Source organism: Passer domesticus, chromosome 10, assembly GCF_036417665.1.
Source record: "Passer domesticus isolate bPasDom1 chromosome 10, bPasDom1.hap1, whole genome shotgun sequence".
In the NCBI taxonomy this organism is placed as follows: domain Eukaryota; kingdom Metazoa; phylum Chordata; class Aves; order Passeriformes; family Passeridae; genus Passer; species Passer domesticus.
In genome coordinates, this window is record NC_087483.1 from 6681616 (window position 1) to 6697959 (window position 16344).

At 49.6% G+C, this 16344-nt stretch overlaps 1 protein-coding gene across 2 annotated transcripts in view; it reads right to left on the reverse strand.

Annotated features, from left to right (window-relative positions):
* Positions 1 to 3539: 3539 nt before the first annotated feature.
* The window catches only part of LOC135308510 (uncharacterized), a 71527-nt gene continuing 58722 nt past the window's right edge, over positions 3540 to 16344 (reverse strand). Inside the window, exons 1-16 of one of the 2 annotated variants that reach the window (XM_064433513.1) lie at positions 10489 to 10849; positions 10182 to 10246; positions 9737 to 10066; positions 9420 to 9568; positions 9015 to 9162; positions 8616 to 8806; positions 8396 to 8533; positions 8008 to 8122; positions 7699 to 7836; positions 7291 to 7467; positions 7010 to 7165; positions 6750 to 6851; positions 6285 to 6387; positions 5954 to 6010; positions 5502 to 5680; positions 3540 to 5365 (exon numbers count right to left, since the gene is read on the reverse strand). In XM_064433513.1, the coding sequence (XP_064289583.1) occupies positions 5267 to 5365; positions 5502 to 5680; positions 5954 to 6010; positions 6285 to 6387; positions 6750 to 6851; positions 7010 to 7165; positions 7291 to 7467; positions 7699 to 7836; positions 8008 to 8122; positions 8396 to 8533; positions 8616 to 8806; positions 9015 to 9162; positions 9420 to 9568; positions 9737 to 10066; positions 10182 to 10246; positions 10489 to 10606 (2265 nt within the window). In that variant the 5' untranslated portion in view covers positions 10607 to 10849 and the 3' untranslated portion in view covers positions 3540 to 5266. Of the gene's footprint in view, positions 5366 to 5501; positions 5681 to 5953; positions 6011 to 6284; positions 6388 to 6749; positions 6852 to 7009; positions 7166 to 7290; positions 7468 to 7698; positions 7837 to 8007; positions 8123 to 8395; positions 8534 to 8615; positions 8807 to 9014; positions 9163 to 9419; positions 9569 to 9736; positions 10067 to 10181; positions 10247 to 10488; positions 10850 to 16344 lie in introns of those variants that run through there. The other variant, XM_064433514.1, reaches the window with a different exon arrangement.

The window sequence follows — 16344 nt, forward strand, 5'->3', positions numbered from 1 at the left end:
GGTGCTCAACAGGATCTGTAACTGCACAGTGTTGTGGAACTGCACTTTCAGCACAGGGACCTTTCCAGCCTGACCTGCCCTCGTTCATGTGCACAAAGCAGGGCGTGGCAGAGAACGGCAGCAGGGGCCTGTGTGTCCCAGGGCCCTGGATTTGCGACGCTTCAGCTCCACAAGGGATGCAGGCAAAGTGAAGTATCCAAACTGTTTATTAATGGAAGGCGAAGCAAAGGGAAGAGCTGGGAGGGAGAAAATGGGCAAGGGCAGTGTCTGAGGGCTGGAGGGACAGAGCCATCAACAGGGAGGGAGAGTGCAGGGAAAAAATGGGGATGGGCAATGTCTGAGGACTTGCGGGATGGAGCCATCAACAGGGAGGATGAGTGGGGGATAAAAAGAAGATGGACAGGTTGAGGTCTGGTGGATCAGAGCTATCAAAAGAGAGGAATAGTGGAAAGAAAAATTGTGGATGGGCAATGTCTGAGGGCTGGAGGGAGCGAACTAGTTACCGGCAGGGAGCGGGCTGAAGCCAGGAGAACTGTGCCCAGCATCGGCTGTGCCTGGAGCTGACACGATCCGTCCTAAGGACAAGATTCCTGAAGGTTCTTTTCACTGATCTCAGGGTGCAAAAACTGACACAACAAGGGGGTTTTGCAGTAAAAATCAAAACAAATGTACTTTTATTGGATAACCACCGCAAAATGCATTAGGGAAAAGGGGAATGAAGAGAAGGGAAACAATAAGAAAAAGAGGGATTAAGAAAAGGAAAGAGGGGTATAGGCACCAGACGTGGGATCCTCCCAAGTCCAGTTGACAGAGCCTGCCATCCTCACGTCAGGTTAGATGTCAAGGGTACCAGTCAGTACTCCACTACCTGTGCCCAGCATCTTTCTTTACTCTTTCCAAAGTAAGGTGAATTTGTTTCACATTGTGATGAAGAGGTACCAGGGTCTTCTGTCTGTTTTTCTTGATCTTTCCCAAAATTTCAACTAAGTCCTGGTGGAGCAGCAACTGCCTTACCAAAGTGAGGTTCATCCCAATTGGAGTAGGCATCAGTTTGTGAATCAGTGTGTAGTTGGATTGCAAAAGTAGGTGAGAGGTAACTGGAGCTTCATAAGAAAAATCACATCCTACAATTTTAGTAAAATTACAAGCACAAAAATTTGAATGATTCCTAGTATCCACTACTTCATTTTCTACAAATACAAAATCACAAGCCGTTCTAAAGCATGCACATCCATTGCCTATACATGTAAGAACTGTTTCAGAAGTCTCCTTAGGAGGTATTTCAAAGTGACAGATGTTCTGCTCTGTGTCCAAACAAACGTCCTGAGCTACGATTTCATTGCTTTCACAGATGAACCCTTGTTGTTCACGGACAATACAAGATTCCAAATTGATAGTTTGCCATTTGTTGTTTATCTGATGGGCCCATTGCCTATGTTCGGAAGGATAGAGAACAGCTCCGTCATGATTCAACCCTAATGCAATAATAGGAGAAACCAAATGTACTGAAGCACTGCGTATGGTTAACACAAAAGCTGTGGCTGTGTTTGAAACAGGGTCATAAGCGAAATTCACCAAGTTCCACCAGGACTGGAATTCTCTTTCAAAGTCAGTGGCACTGTCCCAAATTATTTTCTGAATTTCAGTGGGAAAAGTGCTTTCTTCACCTTCTCTTATAATTGAGGCAGCAACTGACTGCATCCACAATTGAGCCTGGATACAGCTGTGAGCCAAAGAAACTGTTGTTTTGTGTAGCGCCGAGTGCAGGAATTACCAATTTGTGATCATTTATGTTTACCTTAGTATGTTTGATAGCAGCCACTGATGTGTTCCTAAAGCCAATAAAGATGATTGCAGTGGTTGCTGTAATTTGGTCAAGATCTTCAGTTGTGGCAGCTAATTTATACAAGTTTAATTAATTTACATGTTAATGTTATCACTTTGTGTTACCATAAAGGGAAGGGAAAACATTATTTCTGTTGTCCAACGCTAGAGTTATCACAGTTTCTCAGGTCTCCATGTCCCTCGGAGTTCTTCTGTAAAAGTAAGCATGACAGAATCTGCCACGAAGAGGCAGAAAAAGCTAGAACGATGGGATTGTCAGAGAGGTTTTTAACACCAGTGGTACTTCCCCTGCAGGAGGGGGTAGTCCACCAAAACCAGGTTGTCCAGGGCAATGTGCTGGGTTCTTGAAATCATCTGGTTGCTGCAGTGAAGGAATTATGCTTGAAGCTGTCAGGCAAAAAGCAGTGATTTTAGGACCCCATTTACCCCCCATCTATAGTAAGGGGTGTGAGAAGTCCATTCAGTCCCTTCACCTTTTGCCCAATCCTGCACACCATTGACAGTAAAGTGAGAAACATTATCAGATTGAGATTTCTGTGGTTTTAGAAAAATTCCAAAACATCCCTGTATTGCTCTAACAGTATTATTTCCTGCAGCTCTTTTAAAAGCATCGGCCTGAAACGACACAAATATAAATACAGCATAGGACTCGATGTTAATACAGACGAGAAAATAATTCTGTCCCTCACGCTGGAAAGTACTCCAGACAGTTAACAGTTCCTGAACCTGAGCACTGCCTTCTGCCTCTCTGTTAGCAGAAGCGGGGAGGAAAGGAGGAGTTGCCTTAATCACAGAGGCAGGTTTGTTTTGGCTGTTACACAAGCTCTGTTTCTTGTATTGCTAAGTTTTTTCCTACTTCTATGAGAGTTAAGCTAAGCATAGACAACCCCCCTTCCCAGGTAGAGTGCCTTTTCTCAGCATCTTTGAAACCACGGGAATAAAAACAACAGGCCTTGTCGGACCCTCGGGACCCCACTGCCCAATGTGTACTGATAGCCCTGAGGAGGCAAATCCCACTCTACCTGAAAGGGATCTGTAGGATGGACAGGGTCCAGTGCTTGGTGAGCTGCTGCTTCAAAAATCTGCAATTGCAATGCTTCCTCCTGAGAAAGTGTCCAATCCCATTTCATCCCTTTTCTCAGCAAGTCATAAGAGGGAAGAAATGGGTCATTCTGGTTACTAAGAAGTTTATCTGGTGTTTCTATAGGAGACATAGCTGCTATGGTTTTCTGAGGGAAAATTGCTATAGGTTTAAATGATTCTGGAAGCTCTTGAATAAAAGAGGTCATAATTTTAGACTTTACAGGTGATTGCATTAGTGACTCATGGCCTGTAGTTAATTTTCTTTCATGAATGATTTGCAAGCAAGCAGCTTTGTGAATGTTTTTCAGGAGTTGGTCTGGGGTACCAGCTATGGTTAAAAGGTTTCCCCTTTCCGAGGGGTTAAGCCCCCTTGCCTAATAAGCTGTGTGCTGAGTTGGGGACCATGGGATACGTCTGTCCCCCGTTGTTAAGAACACCCCATGCCCCCAGCACCCACCGGCTTCTTGTTCTGACAAATGTGTTTGATCTCTCCCAGTGAGGGACCCTTGACGTATGTATTTGGTTTCAGTTTTGTGGGGGAGAAGCCACAAACTTGCTTTGCAAGTTTTGTTAATTCAGTAGCAGTGTACGGGATTTCTTTAGTGGTTATGTGCGGGTCAAAATCCTCATCATTAATATAGTTACATTCTGTTTTAATGAGAGGTTTCATGCTATTGCAACAACAGTGTCCCCCACAATTTTTCATCAGAGCTAATTCTGTTTGAGGGTAATTTTGATTAATGTGGGGGTTTCCTTCTGCTCTGTTACTTTTGAGGAATCAGAGTTCTGTGAATTTTTGACATGTTTCTCTCTCAAGGCAGCCCGTAATAAATTATTTTCATTTGTTTCCTCATCTAATTGTTTTTGCAAAACTTCAACTGGGTTTTGAAAGGAGTCTGTTGTAGCATTTTCCTCACTTCTTTGCTTAAAGCGAGTTTCTATGGCTGCTGTGACGCAGGCTCCCAAAACTGAGCAGACGATGGTTTTATCTTTACCAAGTTCAAATTTTGTTTCATGTTACAGAGAACATATTCTATCAATAACATTTTCCAAGTTAAACCAATTGCAGTTTGCCCATTCTTCTCCTCCCAGAGGAGGTGTGGCATTGTATTTAGCAAGCAGAGCATAGAATTCAGCTTTACCTTTTGCACTGAGGTTTTCAGTCATTTTGTGAAGGGACCAGAGACCACAACAGGGAGATGTTTAAGTTACACAATCACACACTGTGTTTTCCCTTCACCTAACTTTTTGCTGGGTGGGTGAAGAGACAAAATCTGCCTGAGGCCCTGCTTAGCTCCTTCAAGGTGTCTCTTCCTTCCCAGACAGCCAAGACACACACACACACACACACACACACATACACACACACACACACACACACGAATGGTTCTTAGTGAGGGGACCAAAACTACAGCAGGGAAGTACAAGCTATGTTACACAATCATTCAGTCCTTCTTGTGTTCCCCCTCACTTCCCTGGGTAGGTGAAGGGGCTAATCTGCTTGGGAGGCCCTGATTAGTTTCTTGAAGCTGCCCCTTCTTTCCCAAACAGTCCAGATACACATAAACACAAGAGAAACAGTTTTCCCCCTTTTGCATTAAGAGATCCTGTCCCTGATGCCAATTTGTGACACGATCCGTCCTAAGGACAAGATTCCTGAAGGTTCTTTTCACTGACCTCAGGGTGCAAAAACTGACACAACAAGGGGGTTTTGCAGTAAAAATCAAAACAAGTGTACTTTTATTGGATAACCACAGCAAAAAGCATTAGGGAGAAGGGGAATTAAGAGAAGGGAAAGAATAAGGAAAAAGAGGGAGAAAGAAAAGGAAAGAGGGGTATAGCCACCAGACATGGGATCCTTCCAAGTCCAGTTGACGGAGCCTGCCGTCTTCACGTCAGGGCAGTTCTCAAAGGTATCATTCAGCTCTAACCTCTTTTATAGTCTTTTTTGATTGGGGGAAGGGGGTCACATTTCAAAATAGGCTATTGAAAAAGGGTGCAAAATGTCCATCAGCAGTAGGCGTACAAAAAGTCCATCAGCAGTAGCTGAGAACCATTGTCTTCTCGGTCCAGTGGTCACTTGCAAACTAGCTTTAGTCACCTGGCCTTCCCCAGGCACACTTTCCCTCCCCCCATGCTAGGGATTTCAGTCTCAGTCTTTGGGAAAGAAGGGGGACCTTTTCCATATAGGGGTTGTATGTCTCAGTCCTTGATGGGAGAACCTTCTCCCATCTCAGTCCATTTGTCATGGTAGTTGATATACGGTGAATGGAGAGTCTTTTTTGTAATGACCACCGAGAAGGTCACTCCAGAGAGAAACTCCAGCCAAGGAAGGAGGTTAGAGAAATTCCAGGATCAGCCTTACGAAGTCATGCAGGTGAAAGAGGGCATAGTACCCCTTTAGAGATGCAATGTTCCATGGGGTGAGCAAACACACCTGTAGACAATAGTTTGGCATGGTGGACCAGTCAGACCTGGATTTTCAGAACAGGATCTTCTCCTTTCCCCGGTGGTCTTGACTTTCATGACCATCGAAAAGCAAAGAATAAGGGACATTTTGGACAGACACTCACAGGAGCTCCAGCTGCGCTTGGAGGTGATGTCCTCTTCAGTGTCTCCTGGTGCTGTTCTTGGGACACCGGTTCACTGGATCCAGATGATGTCCCTACTTCTTCAGCTGTTTGGGGAAATCGGGCTTGATTTTCCAGGCTAGAGGACGATGGGCTGGCACCTTGCCTCCGGGCTTGAAGGGCTGAAAGAGAGAGGAAAAGAGTCATGGCAACAGCCCAGATCTGTGGGAATCCTCAAAGACCTTCTGAACAGGGCCATCCCAACCAGAAGGGAGTAGGAGACATTGCAATCAGCTAGGAGGTACTTGCCATGACTCCCCCATGTGCACCTGAAACCCCTCTGTGCTCAGCCCATACCACCTCTGGTCCACACAGGGAGCAGAGCCCTCAAAGGCCGGGCAGGGCTTGCAGCTCTCCCCGCCAGTCCCTGCTGCCAGCCCACTGCCCACACTCACCATTCCAGATGAGCTGGAGCTCTTCCTGCTGCCTCCTCAGGCGCCGCCCGGGCATCCCTGTGAAGGCAGAGCCTGTGACGGCGGCAGCGGCACAGCTCCCTGCCAGCGGCGCTGCCAGCGCTGCGGCCACACGCCCTGCTGGCCCGGCAGGGCTCAGCCCGGGCCCTTGCCGCACGCTGCCGCCCAAGGGCACGGCTGCCAGAGGGCGGCAGCAGCGCCCGGGCCAGGCGGGGCTCCACGGCGCCGGGCCCAGATGGCGCTGCCGGGGCAGCGGGCGGGGCTGGGGCCGAGCTGCGGCGGGCCGGGGAGGGAGCCCGGCCTCGTGGCTCACCCATGATCCTGAAGGCCGCCTCTCGCAGGGACTCCTGTAGGCTCTGCAGGCAGCGCAGGACCCGGCGCTGGTGCTCGGCCGCTCGGCTCGTGTCCTCTGCCAGCTGCAGAGAGCGGCAGCAGGGAAGGCTTGGCGCGGGCTCAGCCCCTGTGGCGGGCGCTCCCTGCGCCCAGCCCCGGCCTCCCCTGCCCGCACAGCCCTGAGGCGCGGCCAGCAGCCGCTGGCGCCGGGCTCCGCAGGGGGCAGAGGGCCGGCTGCTGCCCGGGGAGCCGCGGGGCCGCCCCGCAGCCCCGCCGCGCCGGGGCTCCATGGGCACCCAGCTCGGGCCCACAGCAGCCTGGAGAAGAGCCCGTGCCGCCTCTGGCTGCAGCAGCGGGCAGGGGCACAGCTGCCAGCCCCGCACACTGAGCCCCGCGCTCAGGGGCCTTCTCCAGGCTGAGCCTGGGGCTTCCAGGCGCTCCTTACCGGGCCCTCATCGACTTTCAAGGGCGGCTGCTTCTTCAGGAACTGTTCGAGATCCCTTCTCTTCAGGAACTCGGCCACTCGAAGCAGTGTTTCCCGAGAGGCCTGGAGAGCAGCAGAGAGCCAGAGATGGCCCCACAGCCCAGGGCACCGGACTCACATCCCTGTGCCAGGGCCTGGAGGAGGCTGCAGCCCACCAGGCACTGGGCAGGAGGCAGCCGAGCCCCCTCCCAGAGATCCACCAGCATCACACAAACCCTCACCTCTGCCACGTCCCAGTTCTCATCATGACAGTAAATTAAAAGCGTGTAGAGGCTCTTGTTCACAATTGTCTTCAGGGGCTTTTTTCCCTCATCCACTACCAGTTCCATCACTTTACGGAAGAGTTGAATTGAGAGCAATTGGATAAGGCTGTTCTCCTAGAGGAAAGGAAAAGACCTACATCAACTACTCCAGGCCCACCTGGGCAAAGGCCTGACAATCCACAGCACATAAAGCTCCTGGGAAGCACCCGATGCCTGTGGCTCAGGATGCAGAAATTTACATGGTCAAAGAGCAGCAGGAGTGCCTCAGCCAGCTGTGGGGCAGTGGTGCTGGATATCAGGATATCTTTGTGCTGGAGAACATTCGTGAAAACACGGATGGTCGTGCTGACCACATCTCCATCTGCATCATCCAGCAGCTCCAGAAGCCTTGGGGACAGACTGCCCATTCTTCTGGCCTGTGTGGAACACAAGGCTGAGCTGGGAGGCCATGGACGGCTGCAGCGCCAACAGCGCCCTGGCACTGCAACCCCACCCTGCTGCTGCAGGGCCCACAGGCCAAAGGCCTGCCCCAAAGCACTGGGGCCGGTGAGGCAGGAGAGCTGGGAGCAGCTGCCTCAGCTGCCTCAGCCCTGCCAGCCCATGGGGCTGCTTTCCCCAGCGCAGCTTCAGCCGCTGCCCCTTCTCACCATTGAGGGATTCTTGCTGAGCACCACGAGGCCTTTGAGTGCCAGGCGACGCTGCTCCCTGCACTTGCTGTACAGGAACCTTGACAAGACCTTCAGCACACTGCCACCACATTCCCTCAAGTCCAGGCACTCGAGGACCTGAAAGGCACAGGCAGTGACTGGGCACCCGGCCAGCAGGAGCCCGGAACCACACAGGGCTGGGCCCAGGCAGCAGCACAGGGCACGGGCACCGTCCCAGGCAGCTGCGGCTACCAGAGGACAGAGAGCTGGGAGGCAGCTCATCGAGGCAGTGCTGGCCAGCAGGCTCACCTCCACAAGGAATGCCAGGAAGGGCAGATTCCAGTATGGGTCCTGCTTAGTGAGACGCCGGAGCAAGTGGAGTGCGATGCGAGAACACAAAGGGACCAAGTTACGGCGCATCTCTCTGGAAGGGGGAAAAAGGCACCAAGACCCTGAGGTGGGGGGACCAAACCTCTGCCAGGACGGATTCACAGAGGTCTGGTCTTTCCCCAGCCTCCCTGGAGGGGATGTGAGCATTGTGGGAGGTGGCCCCTTCGGGGCACCCTCCTCTCCCAGCCTTTTCCAGTCTACTTGGCCGTCCCTCAGTGTCAAGGCCCTCTGGCCCCTGACCACAGGAACTGTGTGGGGCACCCGGGCACAAATGCTGGAGCCAGTGTTGAGGAGAAGGGGGTCTCACCTGGCCAGCAGACCCACGGCATGGTGCTGGGTGTGAGCACACAGCAGCGTGTCCCAGCCACACTTGCGCTCCACAGCCATCACCTCCTTGTCACACCGCAGGCGGTAGAGCAGAGCCTTCATGGCCTGCACTGCAAACCTGTGTGCAGAGCAAAGCCCAGGTCACACTGGGAGCACTGGCACTGGCCACAAGGGCATGGGAAGGACAGGAGGACTGGGACCTGCTGGGGTTGATGGTAAGGCGATGTTCTTCGCGACATTCTTTCCAGAAGTGCCCAGCTTCCGCTGGTGGCATCTGCTGTGTGGTGATGACAATATGGAAGAGCAAAGCCACAAACAGGCGGGAGGAATAAAGGATCATGGCCTCCTGGCACTCAGGCACCTGGACAATCACCCAGATCACCAGAGTTGCCTGCAAAAGAAGCAGCCCAAAACGGCGCTCAGTGCCGAGGTGTCCTTGGGTCAGGGCCCAGGGGCAGATGCAGGGGGAGCAGTGGGCCTGGTGGCCCCTGAGCCTGGCCCTAGCCCAGGTTTCAGCCCAGTGACTGAGGCAGGGAGAGGATGGAGAGCTGCTGGAGAGGCAGCCGGGGGCTGAGAAGAGACCAGTTCCAGCAACTCACAGCCAGGGCAAAAACGTCTTGATTGTCCCCATCGGAGGTGGATGCGCTGTGCACAGGCCAGTCCTCCATCACACACAGCAGTGTTGGCAGCACTTTCTCCACTGCTGGTCCCACTGATCCTATGGTTTTCCACATCATCTCAGCAGCTCTGTGGGATGAAGGGTCTGTGTCAGGGGTGTCTCTGTCACAGTACCATGCCCTGTGCAGCTGTGGGGGCACAGGTGACAGAGCCCCGGTGCCCTGAGGGGCAGGGAGGGAGCATTGGCAGCAGGCTGGGCAAAGAGAGGGGCCCGAGGGTCCTGGAGCTCTCTGCCTGTCTGGCAGAGCCCATTGGACAGGCTGTGATGGGCCACGGGCCCTAAAGGCTGGTGAGCCCTGAGCTCTCAAGGCATGTGGGCCCCGTACCTGTCACACGTTGGGGCACAGCGCAGGAGGGTCAGTACCACGTCAGGAGGGTGTTTTTCTGCCAGCCTCACAATGTCAATTTGCAGCCTGGCATCCACAGTGACGTGGGACACCAGCCTCTGGTGGATGTTCCTTACAATGGCTGGCACCTGGAGGAGGCATGGGGGAGACTTGGAGTGCTCTTCAAGGGAGCAACTTCCCCAGCTTCCCTTCCCACCCCACTGTGCTGGCCTCAAAGGCTGAGGAGGCCAATTGGCCAAGGCTTGAGGGGGCACAAGGTCCTGGGAGGCCTCCAGGCCTGATCCCAGCCTGCTTACATGCTCCTGAGAAGAAGCACAAGGGTCCTTGAAATAGTCTCGTATTAATTCCTGAATCAGAGTCGGAGTGGGCTTGATGTCAGTATTTGTGTTGGCCTCAGTGTCTCTGGTGTTGGCATTCGTGATGGCCATGTCGTCAGTCACTGCCTTGTCTCCGTTTCCTGTGTCCTCATTCCTTGCAGCATCAGACTCTTGCGAGTGCTCAGCTGAATCCAGGCTGACATCAGGCTCTGCCTGGAGCTCGGTCAGCCCCGAGTCAGGCTCGGCGGGGCCCTCAGCTGCACTGGTGGTGGTCTCTCTGCGCTGAACACGCAGAAATTTCCGGAACATCTGCCGGAGAACAAAGGACAGGGAATCCAGGGATGCTCCATGGCATGCTCCAAGCGTAGTGCTTGGCTGAGCAGGGACAGCAGGCCCAGCCCGTGGCTGGGATGGCTGCAGGTACCTTCAGGGTTCTGCGGAAGCGGCCACGGCCGGGTTTCTGCACTTGTGTCCCGTCCAGGGATGCATCTGGCAAAGAGCGAGCGCAGCCAGAGCTGAGGGGCTGCGGGAGAGGCCGGAGAACACAGCCCAGCCCTGCGCTCCCAGGCAGGGACAGCCCCGGGATGCCCCAGGGGATGGAGCACGGCCACTGTGGGGTGTCTGCCTCGCCCCGCTTCCCTCCTGTCCATGGGCATGTCCCAAGGGAATAGAATGGGATGGGACCAAGCTGGCTGCAGCCATCAGCCCTGTGGCCCAGCTCTGGCACTCACCATCCTGCCGTGTCTGGAACTGCTCTGGTTCTTCAGGCTGTTGTGCTGGGCCAGCTTCAGGGCCTTTCTTTTTTTTTGGTCTGAAGACCTTGAAGAGGTTAAGGAATCTGCCCGCCATTCCAGAATCTTGCCTCAAGGGCACCTTCTGGAGATGGCTTGGGAAAACTCCAAGTCCACAAGTCCTCAAGGGCACCTGCAAAAGAGAAACCTCGGGAAGGCCACGGGCCACCAAGTCCCGCAGTCTTGCCGCAAGGTCACCTGTAGGAACAACGCCTCAGAAAAGCTCCGGGTCGGACACGAACGAGTGCGCTGTGCGGGGGCTCCTCACAGCACCGCTCTGTCCCGTCCTGTCCCGACGCCTGCTCCGAGCGCTGTGCCGTGCTCCTGTCTCTGCCAGCTCCTATGTCACCACGTGTCACAAAGGACACGCTCTTCCATTCCATGCCAGGGTGACCGTGCTGCAGCGTGTCACAAAGGGCCCTTGCACACACTGCCACCTGCCCTGGGGCCGCCCCCAGCCCACCCAAAGTGGCCCCGGTTGGAAGGAATCCCTGGTCCCAAGTGTCTAAGTCAGCCCGACAGGATCTTTAAGAAGGGCTCAGCCCATCAGCAAATGTTGCCCTGCTCCTGGAGTTACTGATAATTGACTTTAAAGTCTGCATTTTTATAATTCCTTTGTGTCCTGATGCACCTAAATGGTCCTTTTTCTTTACCTTCTGTCACTCTTGAGCCCCCCATGAAACGATATCGCTGGGTTGTGCTGCCCCAGCCCATGAGTAACAATCCTGTTATCGGTCACTTTGTCATTCATTCAGGGATACAACCAGAACGGCACAAATAACCATCTCTTTTGATGTATCACTACATGGAGAAAATTTTAAATCCTTCCGGCAGTTCTCCATTACTGGGTGACTGTCTTGCTGCTTTAAAGGTAATGCTTGACAGCACAGGCTTCTGCATAGCCACAGAAAAAATCCAAACTGAACCTCCCTGGAAATACCTGGGTTTCCAATTATTGGAGACAACGGTCACCCCACAGCCAGTGACCATAAAACCCATATACACACACTGAATGCTTTGGAAAGTTGTTAGGCACTCTTAATTGGATCCAAGCTTTAGAGGGTATCACCATGAAGAAATTATCCCCCTTATTTCAGCTGTAAAATGAGACCCAGATCTCCCTTCCCCATGGCACTTGACAAAAACTTTCCAAATGGCTTTACAGATTGTAAGTGATAACATCAGTAACTTCTTTGCCACACGTCAAAATTCAGATTTTCCTTTGTGACTGCTTGTGATTCTGCAATCTTTCCAACCCTCTTATTGGTCAGTGTGATGTGCAGGAACATCCTCTCTGCTTAATAGGAGTGGGTTTTTCTGCCACACATCTTTTCAAAAACTCTAACCGTTCCACTTGAGATGCTTATTCAGATGCTGTCGATGGGACGACTCCAGTGCCAGAGCCTGGCAGGATATGATCCAGCAGTAAAACATCTTCTTATTCCTGCAGCAGAATTAGAGCATCTGTTCAGGGATTCACTGTCATTTCAAATTGTTCTTGAGGACTATAATGCACAATTTTTTCACACAATGCCTCGTCATGCCCTGCTACAATCCTTCAAGGGACTCCCCTTTCAACAAGGATGACTTGAAAAGAAAACTCCAATCCCTGGTGCAAAAACTGTTTTCACTGATGGATCGGGAAAGGCACACGAAGCTGTGACCCTGTGGAGAAATGATAAGGGACAGTGGGAACATTCGATAACCTCTCCACCTGGGCCTACCCAGCTAGTGAAACTGGCAGCTGCGGTAAAAGCATTTTGCCTTTTTTCACAGGAACCTATTAACATTGTTCATGATTCTCTTTATGATACAGGAATCATTGAGAGAATTGAGCGCTCATTCCTGAAGGAAGTCTCTAACAAAGTTCTTCTTCTGTTATTAACCACTCTGTACAAATGTTCACTTCACAGTCTCACGAATACCACATTCTGCACTTTGGGTCACACACCACTCTGCCTGGACCCGTAGTGGAAGGCACTGTGAAGGCAGATGCCCTCGCCATGACAGTCACTATTCCAGAAAAGTTAGGGCAGGCCAAACTTTCTCATGATTTCTGCCATCAAAATGCCTGAGCACTGGGAAAACAATTCAATCTGACTTTGCCACAAGCACGGGATGTCGTGAATACTTGCTCACAGTGTCAGCAGACTCGTTCTTTGCCACAAATGTTAGGTACAAAGCCACAAGTGTTGAAACCTAATGACATCTGGCAAACAGATTTAACACACATTTTGAGCTTTTGGGCTTTTAAATATGTCCATGTTTCTGTTGATACCATTTCTGGATTCATACTAGCAACAGCACACAAGGCTGAGAAATCCATGGGAATTTGATGGCAATTTGGGAGGGGAGCTGAGGGATTCTAAATTCCAAATGCCCCGAATGCTGTCATTTCGTTGGGAATTTGGGAGGGGTGAGGGGCCCTGCGGGGAAGAGGGAGAATTGGAAACCCAATCTGGTAATTGCCCTCTTGTTTTCTCCCCCGCAGGGCGGCGAGGCCTGGATCCATTCCCTCACCTAGCCTTTAATTACTCGCAGCAGTCAGCAATTGTTTTGCAACATTCCCTGTAAAATTCAGATTTAATTAGCATTTGATTTTTATAAAAGGCTTTTCAGATAATTTAGATGTTTTAAAAAACCCTTGTAGAAATTTTTTAAACTACCAATTTGTGAATTTTAGCAATTGCAAGAAATAAAAAGAGAGAACTAAAGGAACAATTTGGAACATGTTTTGTTGTTTTTTAACAATTTTTATATGTTTTTATTAATTAAAATGTTTTAATTTTTAACTGTAAGAAGTGCTGCTGGAGTTTCCCTGTCCAGTTTCCTAGTCAAACCTTAACCAATGTTCCTTTTAATAATATATTACTATAAATTGGCAAAAGCACAAATTAAGTTTAAAAAAGATAAATTATAGAATTATCCTTTAAACTCTGGATATTGCATATTTGGAAAGGGGCCTGCAAAAGGCCATAATCACAGTGATGATATTAAAGGGTGAACTTAAGGTTTTTAATTTAAATTAAATATAAGTTTTGTAACAACTAATTTTTAATGATAATATTTGATTTGTTAATTTGAAGAGTTGTTGATTTGATTTGAGAATGCAAAATACCTTTTTGAAATTTTTAAACAGTGTGTTTTTACAAAAGTAAAGATTATTAATTCAATTAAATGTATAAAAAGATTAATTCTTATTCAGGTTTTCAATTTTGAAGAACTATGTGTTTTTTAACCCCAAAACCAAAAATACCAAATGCTTTATTAGCTTTGATTTTAATTATTGATTAATTTGCCCTTTTTATTTCAAATGTATGTCTTTGTATTGTTTTTTAAAATCACTCTTTGTTATATTTGAAGTAATTTTGAAAATTAACCCCGTTGTTGAGTTGTATATTACAGAAAGAATATTGTAACTACACCAAAGTCGACTATGCTACATTCGATCATGACCATTTACTGAACTGAATTTCCTTGAAGAGAAAAAAAACCCTTCAAACTTGAGTTTTCCAAGAGAAGAACAAGATAACTGAAGTTTTTAATAATTGTCCAGAAAATCAGCCAAGGAAGATCAGCCAAATTGATGTGAAGAACATCTCCTTGCTTTGCTTTGTATTATGAAATCATTTGTAGTTGTATTAATAAAAGAAAAGTTAAATTGTCAAAAGAATAGTAACCAGGAGCCAGTTGGTTTTTAATCAGTTTAAGACTATACCTCCGAGTTTTAAATCACAAGTTTGAGTTAAAATTAAAAGAAAATTTATATTTGATTAACATGAAATAAATTTGTTTGTTTTATACCTTTAACTCCTGGAGACTATGAAACATCCTTCTATGGAACCCCATTTATATGAAATATCCTATGATGTAATGTTAAGCTCTTTTATGAAATGTTAAATCCTTTTTGAGCTTGTTACTTTTAAGTTCTCGCTTGACAATTTAAGAATAATTTTTATCTATCTTTTAAGGCCAATGTTTATAAATTAATTATTCAAAGTCAAGATACTATTTCGCAGTTAATTGAGGAAATTAATAAAATTATAGAAAGAAAATATAATCAGTAAAAAACAAGACAAGTATAAGCTAAATTAGACATATTAAAAATTGAGGGTTTTTTAAAATTTTTAAATTTTTAAATTTGTTTTATTTTGTATCTGTAAAATTTTATGATTTATTACACTAATACCCTTTGTTATTTTAGTTAAACTTCAATGCCCTTCTTTTTGTAATAGAAAATCTGGATATGTTGTAGTGTGTTTTTTCTTGATTTGTAAGTTGATTGTTTCTTTATACTGTTCCCATTTCGTTCCCGCCTTTTCCCAGAATTTTTGTCACTTTTCTTGTTGTTGCTTGCTAGTTTCTATTTCTCCAAACTCTATCAGTACACTGAAACTGTTCTCCTCCCCTGGGATTTTTTATTGGTTCATACATTGTGGTTCCCGCCTTGTTTTTTACTCCCAATTCTCCTGATTTGTTAAAGATTGCACCCTCCCCTGAGACCTGCCCCCAAATATAAGCTCCTTTTTCCCCCGGATCGGGGTCCTGGGAGGCAGAAGAAGGGGAAGTTTACCATCCAATAAAGTTACCCCGGGACCATGGAGCATCCCTGTCCGTTGTTCTCCGGCAGATGTTCTGGAAGTTTCTGCGCATTCAGCACAGAGAGACCGGGAGCAGTGCAGCTGAGGGCCCCGCCGAGCCTGACTCGGGGCTGACCGAGCTCCAGGCAGAGCCTGATGTCAGCCTGGATTCAGCTGAGCTCTCACAAGACTTGGACACAACAATTTATGAGGACGGAGAAAACGGAGACGAGGCACTGGCACAGGTTGTGGCCATCACAAATGCCAAATCCAGAGGGACTGAAGCCACCACAAATACTTGCACCATGCCCACTCCCACAGTTATTCATGCTGCCCCTATGGAATTTTTTGAGGAGAGTGCTGTTCCTTCTCAGCATCAGGTAAGCAGCCCGGGGTCAGGCCTGGAGGCCTCCCAGGAGCGTGTGTCCCCTCAAGCCATTGTCACTGGGGCCCCTCAGCCTTTGAGGCCAGCACAGTGTGGCAGGAAGGGAAGCACTTCTTGGGGGAAGCTGGGGAAATTGCACCCACTGGACAGCGCTCGAAGTCTCCCCCATACCTCCTCCAGGTGCCAGCCATTGTAAGGAACATCCACCAGAGGCTGGTGTCCCATGACACTGTGGATGCCAGGCTGAAAATTGACATTGTGAGGCTGGCTGAAGAGCACCCTCCTGACGTGGTGCTGACCCTCCTGCGCTGTGCCCCAACGTGTGACAGGTACGGGGCCCACATGCCTTGAGAGCTCAGGGCTCACCAGCCTTTAGGGCCCGTGGCCCATCACAGCCTGTCCAATGGGCTCTGCCAGACAGGCAGAGAGCTCCAGGACCCTCGGGCCCCTCTCTTTGCCCAGCCTGCTGCCAATGCTCCCTCCCTGCCCCTCAGGGCACCGGGGCTCTGTCACCTGTGCCCCCACAGCTGCACAGGGCATGGTACTGTGACTGAGACACCCCTGACACAGAGCCTTCATCCCACAGAGCTGCTGAGATGATGTGGAAAACCATAGGATCAGTGGGACCAGCAGTGGAGAAAGTGCTGCCAACACTGCTGTGTGTGATGGAGGACTGGCCTGTGCACAGCGCATCCACCTCCGATGGGGATGACACAGATGTTTCTGCCCTGGCTGTGAGTTTCTGGAACTGGTCTCTTCTCAGCCCCCGGCTGCCTCTCCAGCAGCTCTCCATCCTCTCCCTGCCTCAGTCACTGGGCTGAAACCTGGGCT